The sequence below is a fragment of the Xenopus tropicalis genome, chromosome 1, assembly GCF_000004195.4.
Source record: "Xenopus tropicalis strain Nigerian chromosome 1, UCB_Xtro_10.0, whole genome shotgun sequence".
NCBI classification, from domain to species: domain Eukaryota; kingdom Metazoa; phylum Chordata; class Amphibia; order Anura; family Pipidae; genus Xenopus; species Xenopus tropicalis.
In genome coordinates, this window is record NC_030677.2 from 177,966,751 (window position 1) to 177,990,137 (window position 23,387).

The 23,387-nt window shown below is 38.0% G+C and overlaps 1 protein-coding gene across 6 annotated transcripts in view; it reads left to right on the top strand.

Annotated features, from left to right (window-relative positions):
- The window catches only part of fam172a (family with sequence similarity 172 member A), a 267,655-nt gene that overhangs the window by 99,427 nt on the left and 144,841 nt on the right, over positions 1-23,387 (top strand). For 5 of the 6 annotated variants that reach the window (XM_012959791.3, XM_031897944.1, XM_031897942.1 and 2 more), the window contains one exon: positions 5,632-5,853. The exons of the other annotated variant lie outside the window; for it this stretch is intronic. In XM_012959791.3, the coding sequence (XP_012815245.1) occupies positions 5,632-5,853 (222 nt within the window). The remainder of the gene's footprint in view (positions 1-5,631; positions 5,854-23,387) is intronic. 6 annotated transcript variants of the gene reach the window in all.

Consider the following 23,387-nt stretch of genomic DNA (forward strand, 5'->3'; position numbering starts at 1 on the left):
TTTAGTTCTGCAGGAGGTTATTATAAAATTGTTGATTTGTATTTAACTGCCAGGATTACTGTATCTGGACAACTTTTGCTATTGACTGCTGTGGCCAAAGAAGAATCTAACTGACCTCACATTCAACAAGAACCCTTATTTGGAAACCCATTATCCAGAAAGCTCTAAAAAATGGGAAGGCTATATCCCAGAGTGTCAGTTTTAAGCAAATAATTCTATTTTGTTAAAGCGTTTTTTATTTCCCTGTTTTTAAAATTCCATGTTGGTGGCAAAACAATTACATAGGATATATTCAGTGGTTAAGTGTTTTTTAAGTGACTTAAAGGACAATGAAAGGTTAATATAAATTAAAAGTAAGTCTAAAGGCATTCTTTTTAAGTACTTACTGCATATCTAAATTCCCAGATCCCTGCTTGCTTCTCTGAGATATGGTGCTGGCAGCCTACAGCAGTGTGAAGACTACAGTGACATCACTGAAATCTCTCTCCCCTTCCTGTAGGTGCCAGCGGCAGCCTTCCTATTCTCTGAGCATGTGTGTAACTTGATCCTGTCTGCTGTTCTGGGCTACACATGCCCACCAGCCAATCAGAAGCGGATCTGGCAGAGGGGAGGGGGGGAGGGAATGAAACACATGTGCAGTATGAAGCAAGGAGGGAAAGGAAGGGAGAATACCTTTTTAGAGATGGCTGCCTGTTCTAGAAAATGTGAGTAAGTGTGACTGAGTAAATATTTGATTAGGTGAGCCAAAAGTGTGGCGTTTTTACTAAACAATAGGAGGACTATTGGGCAGTATGCTTTTTAAATTTTGACTTGCATTCTCCTTTAAGGTATGGATATCCATTACAGAAAGATCCCTTATCTAGTCCCAATAGTTCTGGATAATAGATCCAACACCTTTCGGCAGACCTATAGAACAATAGGGTCTCTGCTTATCTGTATTGTGTATGTTGGTCCTGTACTCAGTCTGGTTTTCACTAGTTGCAAGTTACGTTTAACAGCACAGTTTATGTAACAGTATTGCCTATGGCTTGCATTACATGAGTTCTTGTATATTATCTCAGTGGTCACTTTAAAGTGTTAGTTCACCTTTAAACTATACTCTATACACTAGAGATTGGCCTATTCCTTGCAGCTGTTTAGTTGTTCTTCTACAAGAGGTTATCATTCTTATGAGTTTTCATGGTTTATGGTCCTAAGCACAACACCAAAAACCTACTGCAGTTTCTGTATCTGTACAACACCAGTAGAGCCCTAAAATTAAATAAACCAAGGCTATATTATGCACATATTAAGATTTCCAAAATAAATCTCTCTTGTGTTAGAAATTTATATTATGCATGCTGTTGTCAATAGAATAATTTTGGAACGACTAAGCAGTATGAATCTGGTTGCTGTTGTAGGTCTTTTTCTGATTTGTGGTGTTCCTATGATGTACAGCTCAGATCTAGCATTACAGACAGGTGCAGCCAGTGTGTAGAACGTATGTAGGCCAGAAGCATCTGAATCTGCAAGGTGTGTGGCTCCCCAGGGGGTTCCTGTGGGAAAGAAGTTTGATAGTAGACAGACTCTAAACAAGAGGTAGATATGTTCCAATGAACAACTTAAAGTGAGTTGGTATTCATGGGAGAGATTTTACTTTTTTTTGTCATTTTTAAAAATAAAATGAGTAAAAATGCACTTTTTGGTGTTGCATTTGTTTTTCTAAAAGGCAGTCCAAAAATCCCAAGTGTGTAAATTATATTTATATTATTTTATATTTTTAAAAGCTTTTACTGCTTAAATGGCGCCATTTAATTCTGTATATCCATGCAGTACTGACTGCGGGAGATCCACAGTAAATAATCAGAACAGATTTTTACTTATTTCAGATGAACCAGTTTCACAATGAAAAATTGTCTCTGTTAAAAATCCAACTGAGAAGCAACTGTCCTCCATTGATTTTAACTACAGAGATTTTAAACTGTGAATAATGGTCTATTTCATAACACATTTGTACAAAAAATTGACATTGTGTCCTCATAAAGATGGACAAATGAGTTAAGTAATTTTCTTCTACATAATCAATAGCTCGAAGACAAATTTTCCAACTTTGAAGATTTATAGGGCTGTATTTGTCTGCTTTGTTTGTACCTTGTGCTAAGTAATCTAGACCTCTGGGAACATGAGACTCAAGGGATTATGTGTACTGCTTTGATGAGAACTAACTAGTTAATTTTTGAAACAATTTTTATAGAAATGTCTAGAAAATGCCTTTACCCTATAAGGATAATTCTTTGCCAAGTATGAGCTGACAATCAATGACCCTAGCCTTAATTTGGCTAAAGAGCTACACTGAAAAGGGCAGGCAATGCAGTTTGGCAAAACATACTGTAAGTGTAAAAAACTGCATTGCAAATACAGTACGTGTGCATGTGGGGAAAAAAATGGGGGCTACCCACGCCCTTAACTGGCACCTCCTTTTGTGGCTGTATTGTGATTGCAGCTAAAACCCAAAGGGACCTGCCAACAATATTTAATGATAGATGTCTGCCTACAGTAAATCAAGCGCCCTTTAACTTGAATTCAGTTTAAGTATTTTGAATAACTGAGTTACCCTTTGTAGTGTTGCTGGAAAGATAATTACACTTATTTTAGCTAGGTAAACCTGGTTATTAATAGTGAGGATGAGCTCCCCCTGATGTTCCATCACCTTCTTTAAATACTCACCCGATCACCGACTGCGCATGAATAAGGTTGCATCTGAAATTTGTCCCTCTTAAACTCCCACATCCGGCTCACCTGACCCTGACAGGTACACTAACCTTGCGCTGACTCCCCCTAGACTGCAAATGGGAAAAAATTAAGGCACGCCACCATGCTCCAAACCTGGTGATGCGCAGCCCGCACCTTGCCAACCTTGCCAAAATGGCTGCACGCCCCCTATTCCAGTGTGGAGCGAGACAGAGGAGGAAATCAGAGGCTCACAAGGCTGTATATGTATATCAAACTTAGATGACAGAACACAGCCCTTTCAAAGCACACTGTGTGATCACACTCACAAAACTGCAGCTTTACTTTTAAGTCAAAACAGACAACCTGGAAAACTGTCTGCAACAAAATAATATCCATATAGTTGGCATCCTGGAGTGTGCAGAGAGTAGACAAGTTGAACCATTTATTGAAAATTGGCTTACTCAGATATTTGGCAGAGAGACATTCTTGCAATGCTTTTTATTTGAATGGGCCACCAGGCTTCCAGCCACGTCAAATTATAGCATGCCTACTAAATTATAAAGATGGCAAAAAGATCCTAAAGAAAGCCAGAACACTTGGCATCATACAATTTGCAAATCATTGTATATCTATTCTATGTATTTCTTTGTGGAAATTCGTAATCAGCACCTCAAATTAACAGCCATTTAGGGAAAGCTCTGAAACCTGCAGCTACCATACTCAATCTCCTTTCCAGCACACCTCAGAGTGGTAAAGTATGACAAAACTCACTTTTTCACTTCACCTGAAGACACACTAAAATGGTTAGAGACTCTCTCCCCCCTCACCAGGTGGACCAGATCCACTAACTCATCAAGGCTAGATAACTAAAGGGAAAGTATAATGGCTCCAAGATCCCTTTCTAAGATAGAACTACATCAGGCCACATCTGTTGATGACTTCAGAAATCAGACTACAAAATTATCTCTTGGAATGTCCGTGGCCTGGGCAACATGATAAAAAGAGGCCTATTGTTTAAAGTCATCAGACCACTGTTAATACTGCTCCAAGAAACAAATCTAGATGGGAGCAAGCTACGAATACTGCAGAAACCATGAATGGGCCCATATTAGCACTCCAGCTAATCCTTTTAGGCCAGGGGAATGTATGTTTTGGTCTTTGGGAACTGCGCTTTCGTGCTAATCAAACTAATCACTGACCCTAAAGGTCTCTTTATAATTTTATTGTGTAATCTTCACAGGAAAAAGTATATTGTAGTTAACGTGAATATCTCACCCCCAATTTCTGATACATTGCAAGCCATGGACAAAATCCTCTGCCCCTTTCCTCTCTACCTGGGGGACTTTAATGCTGTGATGTTCAAATCTGTAGAGAGACCATATCCTAGTGCTAGGCCACCACTGCCTTACCTAACTGGGCATCTACCTTTAACCTTTAGAGGGAAAAACACCCAGAGTAGAAAAGGTTTAAGCACTTTTTCTCCTCCCATAACACAATGTCCCAAATATATCTGGCCCTAGGCTCTTCAGAGATTATGACACAAACTGTCCAAATTCAAATGCTCCCTGGTGGCATCTATGACCACTCCCCTCTTATGTTAACTATAGAGGTAGATCCCTAGACTTAAAATATGGAGGCTGAATAGCTTTTGGCTCTAGCAAGAAAATATTATGACAACGATATAAAGGGAACTTCAAAGTTATATAGAAATACTATGTCCTGGCAACATCTGGGCAATAAAGTGATAACACTTCTAAAGCTCATCCCAGAAGCCGGGGTGCCCAAACTTAATTTGATAGCATCTGATCTGGGCTCCATGGCTGGACCTGGGACTGTAATAACAGTTTGTACCCCTCTCCCTACTATCCAAATAGTTTACATCAGACCACTTGCTCTATATGTGAACCCCAATATTTACTGTCTCTCCTTTATGTAATATATTTAGTGAATGGAAACTATCTTGGAAAATGAATTTGTTTGTAGGAAAAACAAAATAGTGAAGTGAAGAGTCCAGAAGAACAGTAGCCATATGAAAACCATACTAACCCCATGAAAAAGCCAGGCTCATTTTTTACATGTAGCCAGGCTATATTTACATGTATGTTTCAGAACTAAAATAAGCTCAGTCTGACAAAAGAGGTTTCAGGGAAGCTATGTCTGTGAGGTCTATGAAGCACAAATAAATCATAATTGCACATGTTGAGCTGCAGTTTTTGCCATGTTTTGCTCTGGATCGATATAAGGAATAGATGTAGTTACAAGCTACTAATCTACTGAGAAGCAGTTCACACCAGAGTTTGTGCTGCGGCTTTTCCTCTGACATGATTAACAAATCAAAAGCACCGCTTTGCCCATAGTGCTGTCCTTTGTTACGCAGCAAGATAAAGGCCAATGGTTATTGCTTTTACATCTAGTATTCCCTTCCAAAGCTTTGAATAAAAATAGCAAAATGCAAACATGGTTCCTACAATAAAGAGCAACTGACAACTACTTGTTGATTGTCAATTCATCTTAAAGAGAAACTGTACCTAAACTTTTGGAAATGCATGATTTTACAAATAGGTTTTATTATGTTTTCTTGTACTTTTGTCTTTTGAACTCATTCATAAACCAGCCAGTTAGAGCTGGAGAAAAAAAATCATGTACAATTTCCCACAATGCCTTGTTATTTGTCTTGTAATTGAATGTATGGCATTGTGAAAATTGGAGTCTTGGCTGTAACAGAGCTGCGACTGATACTACTGATGAATAGTCAAATCAAGAATTTGAGGAAATAGTAAGAAACAGATAAGAGTATAGAGTATGTAGAAGAATTGTGGATCATAGGGAGGCTATATTGATTAAGTACTTGAAACAATGTTATATAGCAGTTTGCCAGTCCAAATGTATCTTTTACAATTCTTCACCATTTTTGAACAGGAAGGCTATGCAGTTATTGTGCTAAATCCTAATGAAAACTACATTGAAGTGGAAAAAAGCAAAGTCCCAGCAGATCAGCCATCTCCAGACAGTTCTGATGAACCTGCAGAGAAGAGGGAGAGGAGAGAGAGAAATCCAAAGGAAACTAAGAAACGGAGGGACTTCTATGAAAAATACCGGAATCCCCAAAAGGAAAAGGAGACCCTGCAAGTGTACATTAGAGTAAGTAAATCAGTTTACACTCACTACAGGTACTCTATGGGGCTGATTTATCAACTGATAGAATTGCAATTTTTGTCTGTTCTAAAGTTTTTCCACAAAAACTCCTAAATCAAAATCAATTAGAATTACGGTTTCCAAAACTTGAATGTTCAATATATATATAAAGTGCAAACAAATTGATTAATTTTAATGTAAAACTTTATCATCTAAAAGCTTGCGAGTTGATGTGTCGAGTCAATAGGAGTTGTCCTAGGCAAAATGTATGCATTTTATTTTTTCAATTCAAGGTTTTTTTTACATTTTTCAAAATATTTTGAGAGTTTGTAAACCCATTAAAAATGATGAATTGAATTCAAATTTGATGCATTCCATTTTATTGACAATTTGATAAAGTTTTATAGATTTAAACTTTTTATAAAGAAGCAAACATTCAAGTCTGGTAAAATTTATTCATTTGGAAAAAAAAAAACCATATTCAGGAATTCGAAAATTGCTAAATAAGCCTCTGTATATCCCTTGTACACTGCTTAATCCACCATCTGTGTAATAATTCTTGAAATTCAGTGTTCCTTTCTAGGGATAAGCAACATTTTTGGCCCATAAAAGTTTTCGTAAAAAATATTTTTGTGGATCTGTGATAGAATTTCACCATACATTTTATTTCCCTGGGAAAAAAGTCACATTTTTTCATAAAGGGAAAAAAGTCACATTTTTTCACAAAGGGAAAAAAGTCACATTTTTTCACAAAGGGAAAAAAGTCACATTTTTTCGCAAAGGGAAAAAAGTCAAATTTTTTCACAAGTTTTTTCATGAGAGTTTTGGCATGCATTTTGTTCATTCAGGGTTGTACTGGGGGGTGCAGGGCCCACCAGTGCTGCCACCCCAGGGGCGCCGCACCCCCCAAAGAGCCCCCGCCGGCCACATCCCCTGCAGAGGCCACTGCCATGCCCCCCCACCACCCGTCCGACATCCTCCCCTGAACGTGCGTAAGTGAAGCACGTCAAGGGAGGACACAGGCCAACCGGATTTTTTCCCAGTATTCGACCCTGATTTTGTTTCACAAAAATGAATTTTTTGTGCCAGAAAAAATGACAAATTTATTATATAAATTTCTTCATTCATTTTTTTTTGCTGAAAAGAATACCTGCATTTTTTTGCAGAGGGACAAAATACCATTTTGCTCCAATCCAATGCATTTGCCACAACAAAAACTGGAGAAAAAAATGACTTCAATTTATTTGATGCAAGAAAAAACATGGAGAAAAAAATTGTCCATTGACTTCAATGCATTGCCGTTTCACAAATATTTTGCAGTTTACGAATTATTCCATCCCATATGAGCGGACATTTATACAGATTAATGGGAAATGAAATAAAATCCCATGCTTCTGCCAGTTTCCTTGTATTGCCTATTAGGTATTGCTTACTTCTGTTATGCTTCCCTTACATAGATGTTGCACAACAAAAGTGCACTTACTAGCCATGTTCTGTTAAGCATAGGTAAAGATGGCAGAATCATAAAGTATCCACAGGAACATATTTTGTACCCTAGAATGCTATTGTCATTGAGTGACCTGAGTAAGTGAGATGAAAGGTACACTTTGTTTCAGATAAAGATTCTATCATTAGGTGAGGCGGAGGAACATGTTGTGCATCATTGTAATGCATCAAATACCTTGTGCTGTAGTCTGTGTTGTACCTAGAATCCTTGTTTTGTCAGGCTGCACAATTCATTGCTGCTTTATTTCAATGGCTGCCTGGGGCTGATCAAGTACAGTTCCTCCATTACTGATCTTTTCATATTGGGTACATAATAGGTCCTACTGATGGCAAGTGTCAAAGAAACTACTGTATTTGTTTGTCTTCCCAATGAGGTCTGCAGTTGTCCAGTACTTAGTGAACCACTGAGTTCTTTGAAATTAGGATAAACATTAGGCATGAGTTGCTTCTGGATATACAGCATATCTTCTGATTGTTGTCTGTGGACCTTTAGAAATCTGGACTCTTGAAGTGAAGTCTTCTGTTTACAATGGGCCTGTAATGTGCACAGTTTCACAATCATGGGGCCATGCTGGTTATTTATCCAATGTCGCCATTGTTAAGCTACTAGAAGACATTTACCAAAGAGAGGTGGAAGGCATCTTTGAAACGTATTGAAGTATATCTAAGCTATTAGAATCCTATATAGCCACAAATCATTTATTTTGAAAGGTTTGATAACACTTTGTGGTTAACAGATTTACTATTCATGTGCCAATTTTACAGAATAAGGATAATGAATAATATTGAACTTATTGTGTAGTTGTGCTATAATTTCATTTATTGTCGGCCAGACAAACCATGTACACCTGTGCAAGTAATTTCTTGTTGCCTTAATTAAGATGATGCTTATCCTTCAGTGCCAATGGCATGGAGATTTGGCTGAAGTCATTCCTGGCCCAGAGAGCAAATCCTGAACAAAATTAATGTAATTTAATAAATGAAGAGATGCAATATTGTGCAATATCTTGCACAAGTTGGTGCTAAATTTAGTATTTCCATCTAAACCTAATCATTAGATGTATAGCTATATTGCCAACTAAATTTTATTTGGTGTATACATTATTAATGGATCTTGTACCTGTAATTATCCCTGGGTATGTCTTTTTCTCCATATACTGAATCTAAACAGTTATCTCAACCAGGCAGGGAATTCTCTGTTCAAAATACAGCAGAGAAAAAAAACAGCACTCAACCAGTACCCCCTAATGAGCTAATTATCTGCTAATGTGAATTATTAATTCTTAATGATTATATTCAATAATGTGGAAAAAGCATGATGCCATAGGGAATCATTTTAAGAAAATATGGTTCTGGTTTAGCTCTCTCTCTCTCTCTCTCTCTCAATCCTAATTCCAGTAAACATTATGATTTCATTGTTAGCCCACTAACAGATTAGCAGTCACAAGCATACAGGATATCAAGATATTTTGCCAGTCAGGACAACGTCAGAAGTGATAAATCATATCAACAACAAGTAGTTACGCTTTGTGTTATGTTTCCAATTTGGGCAACATTTTAATCTAGGCTTTTATTTTACTGACAAGTTACCAACAGCAGTTATCATTCAGGTAAAAATAACATTTCATGTAATATAAGTTTAAAAAAATATATAAATGAATACCACTGTAAAAATATACACTCACAAGATTTATGAATCCAAAAGGTGATTTATTTAAGGATAAACCTAACATTTAGGTGGAACCCTAGCTTTTGTTTAAAAAAAAAGTTGTAACTGTAGATGATCAGGGGATAATGTGTAATTTTCTAATTTATTTGTGTCCTGCTGTTTATATATGGCAAAATGACCAATAAATACACACTTTTAGTCAGTATGTAGTAGACTACATGGCTTGGCCCCTGGGAACTGAAGTCAGTCTGACCAGTAAATGACTTCACACTGTTCAGTGCAACATTAATTAAGTCAGAGTTTCAAAACTACCCAGTGAAAACTCTAATAATAGGTATGTGATCCATTATCCGGAAACGCATTATCCAATAAACTAATTTAAAGGAAAGGCCCTCTCCCATAGACTCCATTTTAATCAAAAACCTCACATTTTTTTCTCTTTAATAATGAAACACTACCTTGTACTTGACCCTAACAAATAATTACTTATTATTAGAGGCAAAACAATCCTATTTGGTTTAATTAATGTTTATATGGTTTTTAAATATACAAGTTATGGAGAGCCAAATGGAAAGTTCCATTATCCAGAAAACCCCAGTATTCTGTCCCATACAAATGTATACCCATACATATGTATTCCAGTGTCACTCATTTTGACAAAACTGAATAGATTGGCGCACTGTTTATCGTCCCTTGTCTCTCTGGAGAATTTATCTTATGATCGGAACTTAAGTATGTTAGTAGAGTGGCGCTTGTATAATCCAGGCAGCATTTGTGGTATTTCCAGGCCATATTACCATTCTGTGTTATTGCCCTCTTGCTTAAAATTGCAAATGGCCATAAACATATATTGAGGGTCTTATTTGCTGGAACTTGGCAGTAGCACCAAGAATAGCCTTCCACACTAATTAATGTTCATTCAACCGGTAGTATGGAATATGTTTGCGGAATTATGTATTTCCGTTTAGAGATCTGATCTAGTCCTTGGGATGATGGTAAAGTGTTGTGTCTTGCTAAATCTGGCACTAACTACAAAATGCTTTATAATATGTTTCTGTGATACATTCAGAGCCTAAAATGTATAATGCAAAGTTCAAGAACTATGATGATTCCCCTACTATGAACACTGATTCATATTCTGTGATTCTTGTGCTTTTATTATGAATAAAGCTTCTTATTGAGCGCAAAAAAAAAAAAAGATAGATCAGATCTGATTATGCATATTATGTATGAAAATGGCATGTGGCTGCATTATCCAGCTGCAGGATTCATCCGATCAAGTTGTGTGCAATTATTATTCAGGCATTTGTGGAAGCAGACTGAAGGCATGTATATAAGGCCTAAATGAGATTAAATGACAACTCTGTAAAGTCATGGGTATTTCTTTCTTGTCCTGTAGAGACAATTTACTGCATTGGAGGCACTTCTCTTGCAATCTAAGTGCTGTCATAAAGGTTTGTTGAAGTGCAATTCCCAACATCGCATAAGAGCTGTTGGCTGGAAATTATAGTTGAAAAACAGCTTGAAGATTCCTGCTTTAAACCTTTATTTGACACATGGCACCCTCACAATTACAGCTCCGTTGTCACTACAAAAAGTAGTGGATTGGTGTCGCTACGAGGGGAATGCACACTCACACATAGGGGCTGATTTACTTACCCACGAACGGGTCGAATGGAGTCCGATTGCGTTTTTTTCGTAATGATCGGTACTTTGCGATTTTTTCGTATGTTTTGCGATTTTTTCGGATTCTTTACGAATTTTTCGTTACCAATAAGATTTTTGCGTAAAAACGCGAGTTTTCCTATCCATTACGAAATTTTCGTAAAAAGTTGCGCATTTTGCGTAGCGTTAAAACTTACGCGAAAAGTTGCGCATTTTTCGTAGCGTTAAGTTTTAACGTTACGAAAAATGCGCAACTTTTCGCGTAAGTTTTAACGCTACGAAAAATGCGCAACTTTTTACGCAACTTTCGTAATGGATACGAAAAACTCGCGTTTTTACGCAAAAATCGTATTGGTAACGAAAAATTCGTACAGAATCCGAAAAAATCGCAAAACATACGAAAAAGTCGCAAAATGTTCGTTTTCAAGTCGGAACTTTTCCAATTCGGGTCGGATTCGTGGGTTAGTAAATCAGCCCCTAAGTGTGCCAATCCCATAGTCAAGTGTAAATCCTCAGCTATGCTTTTGGATTTTCCCAGGATCAGCGTGCAAACTGCAAACATCCTTTATTAAAATAGTTTGCATGGAACTAAGAACCTAGGGCAGCAAAGACATTAAATATGATACTAGCATGTTCAGCCCAAGTAGCCATAGATTATAAATAGTACATGTAAAGAAAGCTGGCTGTTGAGCACACAGCCAAATAATGCAAATAGCTGATCCGGCAAGAGCAGTTTATCAGGGAAACTGTGCTCTGACACTGTTATTGAGTCTCGAATAAACAGCGTGCTTTATCACCTTTCCTTTTAGGATGCTGAGCTGAAAAGGGATCATTGAATCATTATTTCAGCGTACTTTGCTGAAACGAAAAGCAATAAAAATATATGTTTAGCAAATAAAAACACATTTAAACACTAACCTTCCTGTTACTACCGGATGAAGTGACTATTAATATAACTCTTTTTTTTGCCTTTCGGGAGACTGATTGATTTTCAGCCTCATAAGCTGTTAAACTAAAACTGTGGGTAATATGCTTTTCTCCTGTGTGTCGCGGGTAGCTTAACGTAATTGGCCACAGGATGCATTTTTAAGATTTAAATTATTTTCTCCTTCGGTGCTTTCAAAACGCTGCTAATCTGTGCAATAAAGGGGAGTCATAAAGTTTCTATTTCTCTGCTGTGGAAAGCGGAGTGAAATCAGAACTTTGACCTTTACTAAGCCTTGGACTTGTTTTTCCAGCATCCATGCTTCTCCGGCAAACATTATGGTCTCTTTAACTGTTGCATCTACTCAGGTCATCTCACCCTACACTGCACAGCCAGCATAGCATAGAATGGAGCGGAACAGTGAATCGTTTAGCTCTTGTGAGCTTTATTGTGTTCTGTAGTAATGCACAATTACAGTGCCTGTCTTGGCACTATATTGGCAAGCTTTTGGCTGATGGTTGAGTTGTAGTTGTGCTGTACATTTAGATTTGGGACTATTAAATCAAATTCGTTTTTTGTTAGTAAAGTTGTAATGTTATTATAGGAAATGTGACATGGGCTTATTCCTAGTAGTAAATAATACCCACCATACAGTCAGGCATCTGAACTAATAGGCTTCATGGCATTGTATTTAATGTCCATCTGATGTAATCTGGATTAAAGTGCATTGGCTCATAAGTGATTTATCAACAGTCAAGTTATTAAATCATTTTTTTTCTAGAAGTCCCCAATTTGAAATGCAAAAAGTTTGAAAAGTCAAATGTTAAACTTAAGCACCTAAAATCTTACCAGTTCACAATGAAAGTTCAAATTTTTTATATTAAAATTTTTAAATAAATAGTTAAACATTTGAGTGTGGCAAAATTTCAAGTTTATCGAAACTGAAAAAACCTCTTAAATTCACAAATTCAAAAATTGTTAAATAAGGCTGGAAATGGTAAGTGACTAGGAAGGACAAATAGGGCCGATATTTCATTTATTTTTATATTTTTAAATGTAGTCTTTGCCCTGTCCACCCACCCCAATCTTACCTTTTCTGATTTCCGATCTCTGCTCCATCCACTCTCTGTCTTTTGCATCAAAACTCCACCCCTTTTGACTTTACCTGATTTACGTCTTTGCCTTCCCCCTTCTGTCACTGCCCCTGGCCAGCCAAGTAAGAATAATTTTAAAGGGCGGCAATCCTATAAACAAATTGCAAATACAAGTCTAGCCTTGACCCAAAGCTATACACAACCAATTCCCAATCTGCAAGTGATCTCTTAGCACAAGCATGGAGGGCCAAATGAGTCTAAATTCAGTTGTTAACCTGAAAGTTAGACAACCAGTTCAAAAGCCCTCCTTGAGTGATGTCCTGCATTGGATTAGACATCCAAAAAGGCAGGCTAGTTATAGGACTCCTGAGGTTATTTTATATTCAGGCTGATCCGTTAGTTCTGGCTGTTTTTTCTGCATTCTAAATTGCCCCTGCCATCGCCCAATTAGCACTGAAGAAATCATGCTCTTCCAGTCTGCACCGATGGACCCTAATTCATTGCTTACACCCTACTCACCTGTACAGGATGGTTTCAGAAATCTCAGGTCTAAAAGAATCAACGAAAAGAAAATAATTGTATAAGGTGTCTGTGTAAGTGACAGATTGAGTTTACTGTAACATCTAGAGCCCTTGTACATGGTGTTCTGCCGTCTTGTTTGTGAGGGAGCCGTTCCATCTCCCAGCAGATCTCATTTTTGTCATCACCACAGACTGCTAAACTATGTACACATTATGATGGGTTTTTTGTTATGCTCACACCTGTCCAATGAAAACTGGATGGAGACCACCAGCTCATCCCACAAAGGCTGCAGATGGCAAAAACATCTGGCAGCTTTCATACTGAATGAACACACAAAGGAAAGCCTCCTTAGCACAAAGGATTACATGCGTTCTGAAGTTTGTTTTATAGTGGCACTTCTTATAAGAACGCAGACCCATTTTCATAAGATTCCTACTTTATACATTGCAGTATATTTACATCAAAAAGTTTAGTAAGAGATCTATATTCAAATATTAATCTGACTGTAGATCAATTTTAAAATTTAAGTGTAGATATAAGAGGCCAGCTTAATGTTTAGACTATGGGAAATAAACATTATTTTACTTTTCTTTTTCAGGCGAGCTATATGTTTTAATGCTGAAAATATTAAGGGGGAAGCAGACTTCACTGGACACCTGCTGCCTACTAAGCTCCACTTTGACTTCAGTACAGGAGTCATTACAAGTGCCAGATAGTGAACAAACTGCGCAGAGTGCACTTTGATCAAGTGGCAAAGTATTCTCACCCCCTGACCTGTCTGTGTCCTAAATGTCAAGTTCAATAGGGCTCAAATTGTGCTACATGTAATATAAGGATGTAGACTAATGTCTTTGATGATGGTGTTCAGACATATTTGTCTTTCCTTTCAATACATATAAAAGCAAGCAGATTTGTTTGAGTATGCACTGGGACTTGGTTTGCCTGAGGATGAGAATGTGATACATAAATGTGATCAGCAGTAAGTGTGAACTTTATTGGATTTACCAAAATAGACTTTAACCTATCCTGGGGTAATTTAATGTATATACTGCAATGGTACTAGTTACAACATTCTCATTTTAGCATTTTGAGATGGGAACAGCAAAAGAGTACACATCTGATATAATGCATTGGTATTTATTAAGGGGCTTTGTGTGTGTGTGTGAGGTCCTTGTACTTCTGCAGGTTTATTTGTGCATACTTTTCTTAATCTTATCTTCTTTAATACATACAACCTATTGGTTGGGTTAGACATTACTCTGAGTCCCATTGTATGGTTGCAGATTCACTGTCAATGTGCCCGACCTGTTCTGCACATGATACTTTATTAATCTAGTCAGATTATTGCTTGGCAGAAAATTTGTCTTCTAAAGAAGAGCTTTCATTAAATTTAGATTCACTTCTTCCATTTGGATATTAAGTGTCTATGACAAAATAGGCAGAGATGGGACATTCTTTAAAAATTATTTTAGAAGTGTAGATGAAATCTACTGCAGGAAAGGTCAGCAAGGTGTGGGGAGCAGAGGATCATACTCCCTCTTTACAAAGCATTAGTAAGGATCCATCTAGAATATGTCATGCAGCTTTGGGCTACAGTCCTTAGAAAGGAGGAGCTAATTATAAAAGGGTTCTTTATAGTGAGGACTAAGTTGGTGAATTCTCCCCCAAAGCTGTTGTACTGGCAGATCCATTAGATGGTTTTCAGAAAGGACTGGATGGTTTTTTAAAAAGTGAGAAATTACCAAATTGCTGAAATTAACTTTAGTACAAAGTTGATCTAGGGATTGGTCTGATTACCTTCAAATTCGAGCAGCAAAAAAGGTTAAACTTGGACGTGTGTCTTTTTTCAACCTAATCTGTTATTATGTAGCCTGCCACACATAATATACCATGATTTGTGTACTCACCATAAATCCAGGTTGTGGTTATTGAAACAATGGGATTTATTTTACTTGTTATAATTTTATCAAGGTGAGTGATATACATATGAGAACACAACTAGAACATAACTAGAACACAAAAGTATATCTAGTATAAATAAATTTGAAGCAACTGGACTTGTATAGTAATCATTGAAGACGTTTCACTACTCATCCGAGCAGCTTCTTCAGTTCAACTGATTGGTATGGGAAGTCCTCAGCATATATACTCTTCCACTAATCCAATCACAATGGCATTTGTGCCTGAACACCACATACTTCAAATACAAGGACCAATTTTACAGGCAAAAACATGGCTGTGCAATGGGTTCACCAGTTTCTCCCATTGTAGCAAACTTGTACATGGAAGAAGTGGAAAGGAAGGCCCTACTCACATTCAATGGAACTACACCAAGTCACTGGTTCAGGTATGTAGATGACACGTGGGTTAAAATCAGATCCAACGAAGTGGCGGCCTTTTCAGAACACATTAACTCAGTGGACAACAACATCAAGTTCACAAGGGAGGATGTCCATGAGAACAAACTTGCTTTTTTGGACTGTTTGATATCCATTCAAGAGGGGGGTATCTTGAAAACAGAAGTATACAGGAAACCCACTCACACGGATCAATATCTGTTGTTCGATTCCCACCATCCGCTGGAACACAAACTGGGTGTCATTAGAACTCTACACCATAGGGCGGAAAGTGTAACAACTGATACAGGAGAATTTTCAACAAACACCACATCCCTGTGTTTTTCAAACCTAGCAACACACTGAGACAAAAACTTGTACACCCAAAGGATCCAACACCAAAGGAAAAACAAAGCAATGTTGTATACGCAGTCCAGTGTAGTGAGGAGTGCACAGACCTTTACATTGGTGAGACAAAGCAACTGCTCTCTAAGCGAATGGCTCAGCATAGGAGGGCGAACACTACAGGCCAGGACTCTGCTGTCTTTCTACACCTAAAAGACAAGGGACAAATTTTGGACAAAGAAGACCGCTGGTTTGAAAGAGGTGTAAAAGAGGCCATTCATGTCAAAGTGGAGAAACCATCCCTTAACAGAGGCGGGGGACTTCGACACCATCTGTCTGCTACATACAATGCTGTTCTAACATCTGTACCCCGGCAGTTTCAGAACTCTTCACACATCCATTCATGCAACTCTAACAAGTAACACCTGTTTGAAGAGTTGCATGATACTTGGGTAATCCTTTCAAAGTAACTCCACAGCATTCACACCTCTGTGAGTTTCAGATGTCACCTTTCTGAAGAGTTACATAGTGCCATTGTGATTGGATTAGTGGAAGAGTATATATGCTGAGGACTTCCCATACCAATCAGTTGAACTGAAGAAGCTGCTCGGATGAGTAGTGAAACGTCTTCAATGATTACTATACAAGTCCAGTTGCTTCAAATTTATTTATACTAGATATACCATGACCTGGATGAATGAAAATCTTCATAGACATAGAACACAAAAGCTTTCCTTATACAGTTAACTTCCCTCTTGTCAGAGTTTTATTTTTAAAACACACATTTTAGAAAAAAATAAAAATGTAGTTATGTTTACTAGAAAAATAGAAATCTGTTTTGGTATGGTATATTACAAGTAATAATAGTACATTTTGAATAGGTGACCTATCCTTCAAATGATATCACTACTACAGTACCTGATGTTATTTTGTTGTTTCTTGTTGTTTTGAATCCCCTTTCTGTTCTCTAGGACAAGTTTTTAACAAATTTCTTTTGATTCTCAGTTTTCTCTGCTCTGTTTATCAAGTTTTCCACCTTTTTATTTTCCTCTTGAAGTCTTTAGGCACCCTGATACGGTATTTAGATGTTTCTATAGTTTTTGCTTAGTTCAGGTATGCTCAGTTACTAACCCTCTAACAGAATTGAATGTTTTTATGGTATCACAACTGCCTTTTTCTATAAAATCACTTGTCCACCCTTTGTCAAGGTCTCTTCCCCACTTGCCAGTTTACCCTCTTCATCATAGAGCACCTCTTCATTAGCTTATTCATCTCATTTTACCTATAATTTTCCCATGATCGCTCGTTTCTCTTCTAAACTGGAGTGAAGTTTTCTTGAGCCACATAAGCAAGCCCATGATTTGGGATATTCTGTCATTTCTCTTTCCAACACAGTATTTAGTTGCTTGGGTTCTTCCCCATTCATTGTTCAAATACTGCAATATTGATGTTTAGTATCTTGCAAAGCATTATTAGCCATTAGATAACCTACTTGGTGTTTGCCCTAGTTATGATCACACCCTTGCTAATGTCATTTGGATTACTAATCCACTCCTAGTCAAGGTTATATCTCCCAAATTCATAGTTTTCTAGTTACAGGTTGGGTGGAGCATTCTTAAAGTTACTGTATTGATATATTTGACTTTTAGCTCACTCTTGTCATGTTATTACCCAATATTACACATATTGCAGACTGTATCTTCTTTTAGATAGGAACAAGAGAAGGATGGTCAGAGGGCCTAAAGCAAAACACCATAATGGAAACACCTGTAGTTGGCCTAATAGTGATATCACAGTAATCTTAGCTACCATGGCTATACGAATGCCCTAGCTTAGCAGCTGCGACAGTAACTACTATTTTGCACTCACCTGCGGCTTATTTTACTCTTAATAGTTTTTTGTTTGTTTTTTTTGATTACCAAAAAACTATTTAGCCTGGGTATCTGTGCCATATATTTCTTGAAGTTTATAGCTTATGCAAACGTGCTGATTTATTTCTGATTATGGTTTCTATATTTGGACTGATTTTTACATGTGTCTGTTTGCATGAATGCTTTTGTGTTGTGCCAAGAGTATTGGATTTTAGTGGCTACTTGTTAGGTACTCATAGATCAGGGTGTTCTGACTGCCACTACTTGTCAATTTATCTGTTCCCTCTTGGTTACTCCCTGTTAATATTAGTAGAAAAAACAATAGGTCACCTTGTTTAGGCGCATTTTCAAAATACAAACCGGATTCCAAAAAAGTTGGGACACTAAACAAATTGTGAATAGAAACTGAACGCAGTGATGTGGAGGTGCCAACTTCTAATATTTTATTCAGAATAGAACATAAATCACGGAACAAAAGTATAAACTGAGAAAATGTACCATTTTAAGGGAAAAATATGTTGATTCAGAATTTCATGGTGTCAACAAATCCCAAAAAAGTTGGGACAAGTAGCAATAAGAGGCTGGAAAACGTAAATTTGGCATAACGAAGAGCTGGAAGACCAAATAACACTAATTAGGTCAATTGGCAACATGATTGGGTATAAAAAGAGCTTCTCAGAGTGGCAGTGTCTCTCAGAAGCCAAGATGGGTAGAGGATCACCAATTCCCACAATGTTGCGCAGAAAGATAGTGGAGCAATATCAGGAAGGTGTTACCCAGCGAAAAATTGCAAAGATTTTGCATCTATCATCATCAACTGTGCATAACATCATCCGAAGATTCAGAGAATCTGGAACAATCTCTGTGCGTAAGGGTCAAGGCCGTAAAACCATACTGGATGCCCGTGATCTCCGGGCCCTTAAACGACCACTGCACCACAAACAGGAATGCTACTGTAAAGGAAATCACAGAATGGGCTCAGGAATACTTCCAGAAACCATTGTCAGTGAACACAATCCACCGTGCCATCCGCCGTTGCCAGCTGAAACTCTACAGTGCAAAGAAGAAGCCATTTCTAAGCAAGATCCACAAGCTCAGGCGTTTTCACTGGGCCAGGGATCATTTAAAATGGAGTGTGGCAAAATGGAAGACTGTTCTGTGGTCGGACGAGTCACGATTCGAAGTTCTTTTTGGAAATCTGGGACGCCATGTCATCCGGACCAAAGAGGACATGGACAACCCAAGTTGTTATCAACGCTCAGTTCAGAAGCCTGCATCTCTGATGGTATGGGGTTGCATGAGTGCGTGTGGCACGGGCAGCTTGCATGTCTGGAAAGGCAGCATCAATGCAGAAAAATATATTCAGGTTCTAGAACAACATATGCTCCCATCCAGACGTCATCTCTTTCAGGGAAGACCCTGCATTTTTCAACAAGATAATGCCAGACCACATTCTGCATCAATCACAACATCATGGCTGCGTAGGAGAAGGATCTGGGTACTGAAATGGCCAGTCTGCAGTCCAGATCTTTCACCTTTAGAGAACATTTGGCGCATCATAAAGAGGAAGGTGCGACAAAGAAGGCCCAAGACGATTGAACAGTTAGAGGCCTGTATTAGACAAGAATGGGAGAGCATTCCTATTCCTAAACTTGAGAAACTGGTCTCCTCGGTCCCCAGACGTCTGTTGAGTGTTGTAAGAAGAAGGGGAGATGCCACACAGTGGTGAAAATGGCCTTGTCCCAACTTTTTTGGGATTTGTTGACACCATGAAATTCTGAATCAACATATTTTTCCCTTAAAATGGTACATTTTCTCAGTTTAAACTTTTGTTCCGTGATTTATGTTCTATTCTGAATAAAATATTAGAAGTTGGCACCTCCACATCATTGCATTCAGTTTTTATTCACAATTTGTTTAGTGTCCCAACTTTTTTGGAATCCGGTTTGTACAAGTGAAGTGAGACCCACCTTGCTTCTCATAGATGACAGAAGCCTTAGGTGGCTGTAGCCATTTCTATAACCATTACATGAGCAGGACTTAAACTTCTCCCTGTGACATTGCCATTACCATTGCTTAGGAGTATTGGCATGTTTATTTTGACTTAATTCTATCTGACCTAAATTGAAAAGATGATTTTCTTTATTATGTTACCTGCCTGACATACATAGGAGCTTCAAATGGATTTTACCTTTTAATGAGAAATTTTATTGGCAGAAGGAGACAGCACAGACTTAACTCTAAAATAATTAATTTCCCCCATCTCTTTCTCTCGTTTCCTCTTTCATATATGATTTAAAGCCCCAAAGACAACTTCCCAGGTACCTGTGAAACTGGAAAAATTCTAGACATTTTTTCTGTTTGGCATTAACATTTCTGCAGATGCTGCTACTGATTTGCTAAATTCCCAGAAACATTCAATTTAATGTTATACAGTGCTAATTAAGTGTGAATTAGTAAGGATAATTTGCTAACACTGGGTTATTTGTACCTGGGCATTAACTCATGGTGACCAATCAGATGTGTCCTGCCACTGTTTTACGTGAAGCTGGCTGAACAAAGCTAATCACTGATAATTGCCATAGGTTACAGTTCAGGTACAAATTTCTCAGTGCTAACCCCAGTCAATCGTGTTTGCTTATCAAAAGTGGACAATTTTGCATCAGTTCAGTAACTTACAGCAAGCATTCATGAACAGTCTACTGCAAGATAGAAACTGTTGTATAGGTTGCTATGTGTTAATATACTGGTGCATAATTGCCTATTTTTAGCAAATGAGCCCCCACTGGGCATCAAGAAGAAATCCCTGCATCTTAGCTCTCATTGACTGTTGACTTGTTAGAACTCCTAATGAGCTTACAGTGACAGCCAAGAGAAAAAGTTGGTTGGTACTTCTGTGGAGAAGAAGACCAACAAATTTTAAATTATTTTTAAAAAGGAGAATTCATAGTAGGAAACCGCAAACTGGCTTCAGTCATCAGAAACAGTATCGATTGTAGCGTAGAATGTGTTAATCTTTAAACCTCAGGGTCATTGATTTAAATTGTATCAGAAGCCAGTGTAGGGATAGGCAGAGATAGAACTTTTATTAAGGTATATGAGCCTGGTCTTGTATGTTTAAATTGGACATTTAATAGGGTTACAGTAGTTATGTTATGATGTGATATGAGTGATAATAATAATAATTGATTGAGTTTAGGAAATAATCCTTGGGTAAAAATGATTTATTGATTGATTAGATATAAGCAGTAAATGACAGGGCAGAATCAAAGTTAGTCCCAAAACATGGGTCTGTTGAGTAGAGAAAGAGAAATGTTTATATTATATACAGTGGAGGAAATAATTATTTGACCCCTCACTGATTTTGTAAGTTTGTCCAATGACAAAGAAATGAAAAGTCTCAGAACAGTATCATTTCAATGGTAGGTTTATTTTAACAGTGGCAGATAGCACATCAAAAGGAAAATCGAAAAAATAACTTTAAATAAAAGATAGCAACTGATTTGCATTTCATTGAGTGAAATAAGTTTTTGAACCCCTACCAACCATTAAGAGTTCTGGCTCCCACAGAGTGGTTAGACACTTCTACTCAATTAGTCAACCTCATTAAGGACACCTGTCTTAACTAGTCACCTGTATAAAAGACACCTGTCCACAGAATCAATCAATCAAGCAGACTCCAAACTCTCCAACATGGGAAAGACCAAAGAGCTGTCCAAGGATGTCAGAGACAAAATTGTAGACCTGCACAAGGCTGGAATGGGCTACAAAACCATAAGCAAGAAGCTGGGAGAGAAGGTGACAACTGTTGGTGCGATTGTTCGAAAATGGAAGGAGCACAAAATGACCATCAATCGACCTCGCTCTGGGGCTCCACGCAAGATCTCACCTCGTGGGGTGTCAATGATTCTGACAAAGGTGAAAAAGCATCCTAGAACTACACGGGAGGAGTTAGTTAATGACCTCAAATTAGCAGGGACCACAGTCACCAAGAAAACCATTGGAAACACATTACACCGCAATGGATTAAAATCCTGCAGGGCTCACAAGGTCCCCCTGCTCAAGAAGGCACATGTGCAGGCCCGTTTGAAGTTTGCCAATGAACACCTGAATGATTCTGTGAGTGACTGGGAGAAGGTGCTGTGGTCTGATGAGACCAAAATAGAGCTCTTTGGCATTAACTCAACTCGCTGTGTTTGGAGGAAGAAAAATGCTGCCTATGACCCCCAAAACACCGTCCCCACCGTCAAGCATGGGGGTGGAAACATTTTGCTTTGGGGGTGTTTTTCTGCTAAGGGCACAGGACAACTTATTCGCATTAACGGGAAAATGGACGGAGCCATGTATCGTGAAATCCTGAACGACAACCTCCTTCCCTCTGCCAGGAAACTGAAAATGGGTCGTGGATGGGTGTCCCAGCACGACAATGACCCAAAACATACAGCAAAGGCAACAAAGGAGTGGCTCAAGAAGAAGCACATTAAGGTCATGGAGTGGCCTAGTCAGTCTCCGGACCTTAATCCAATAGAAAACCTATGGAGGGAGCTCAAGCTCAGAGTTGCACAGAGACAGCCTCGAAACCTTAGGGATTTAGAGATGATCTGCAAAGAGGAGTGGACCAACATTCCTCCTAAAATGTGCGCAAACTTGGTCATCAATTACAAGAAACGTTTGACCTCTGTGCTTGCAAACAAGGGTTTTTCCACTAAGTATTAAGTCTTTTTTTGTTAGAGGGTTCAAAAACTTATTTCACTCAATGAAATGCAAATCAGTTGCTATCTTTTATTTAAAGTTATTTTTTCGATTTTCCTTTTGATGTGCTATCTGCCACTGTTAAAATAAACCTACCATTGAAATGATACTGTTCTGAGACTTTTCATTTCTTTGTCATTGGACAAACTTACAAAATCAGTGAGGGGGTCAAATAATTATTTCCTCCACTGTATAAGGTAGCAGTGGGACATGGCTGACAAGCAAAAGGAGACCCAAGTTAAAAGATCAAAAAGAGGTCCAAATGAAAAGATCTGGGCTGAGGAGAGGGAAATTTGAGAATCCTCAACACAGAGGTGTTATTGGAAGTCATATGAATGAGTTAGTTGGCCAAAAGACAGAGTATATGGATAATAATAAAAGACCCAGGGCAGATCCTTGAGGAACCCCAACAGGCAGTGTTAAGGAAGAAGATGCTACTCCATTGTGTGTGCCCACAAACCAGAACACACAATAAACTAATCCTGTTAAGGCCAGCTAGTGATATACAGGTATAGAATTATTATCCAGAATTATTGGGATTGGGAGGATTTCAGATACTGAATCAACTAAAATGATTTAAACTTAAAACATGCAATTGTTGTATTATCAACATGAGTATATAGTGGCTTATTTTAGCACACTTACATTTAGTGGGTGTTGATGGACTTGCTCTTTAATTATACCTTCATATCAAAAGCGTGGATAACCCAGGTTTCCCTAGGTAGCTAAAGTTGGATAACTGCTCCCAATCTTCCTGTTAGGTCAACCACAAAAATTAAAATACAATTGAGGGCTCAAGGAAGGGATTCTTATCAAAACGACTACTCACCATGCCATTATGGCAACTGGCTGTAA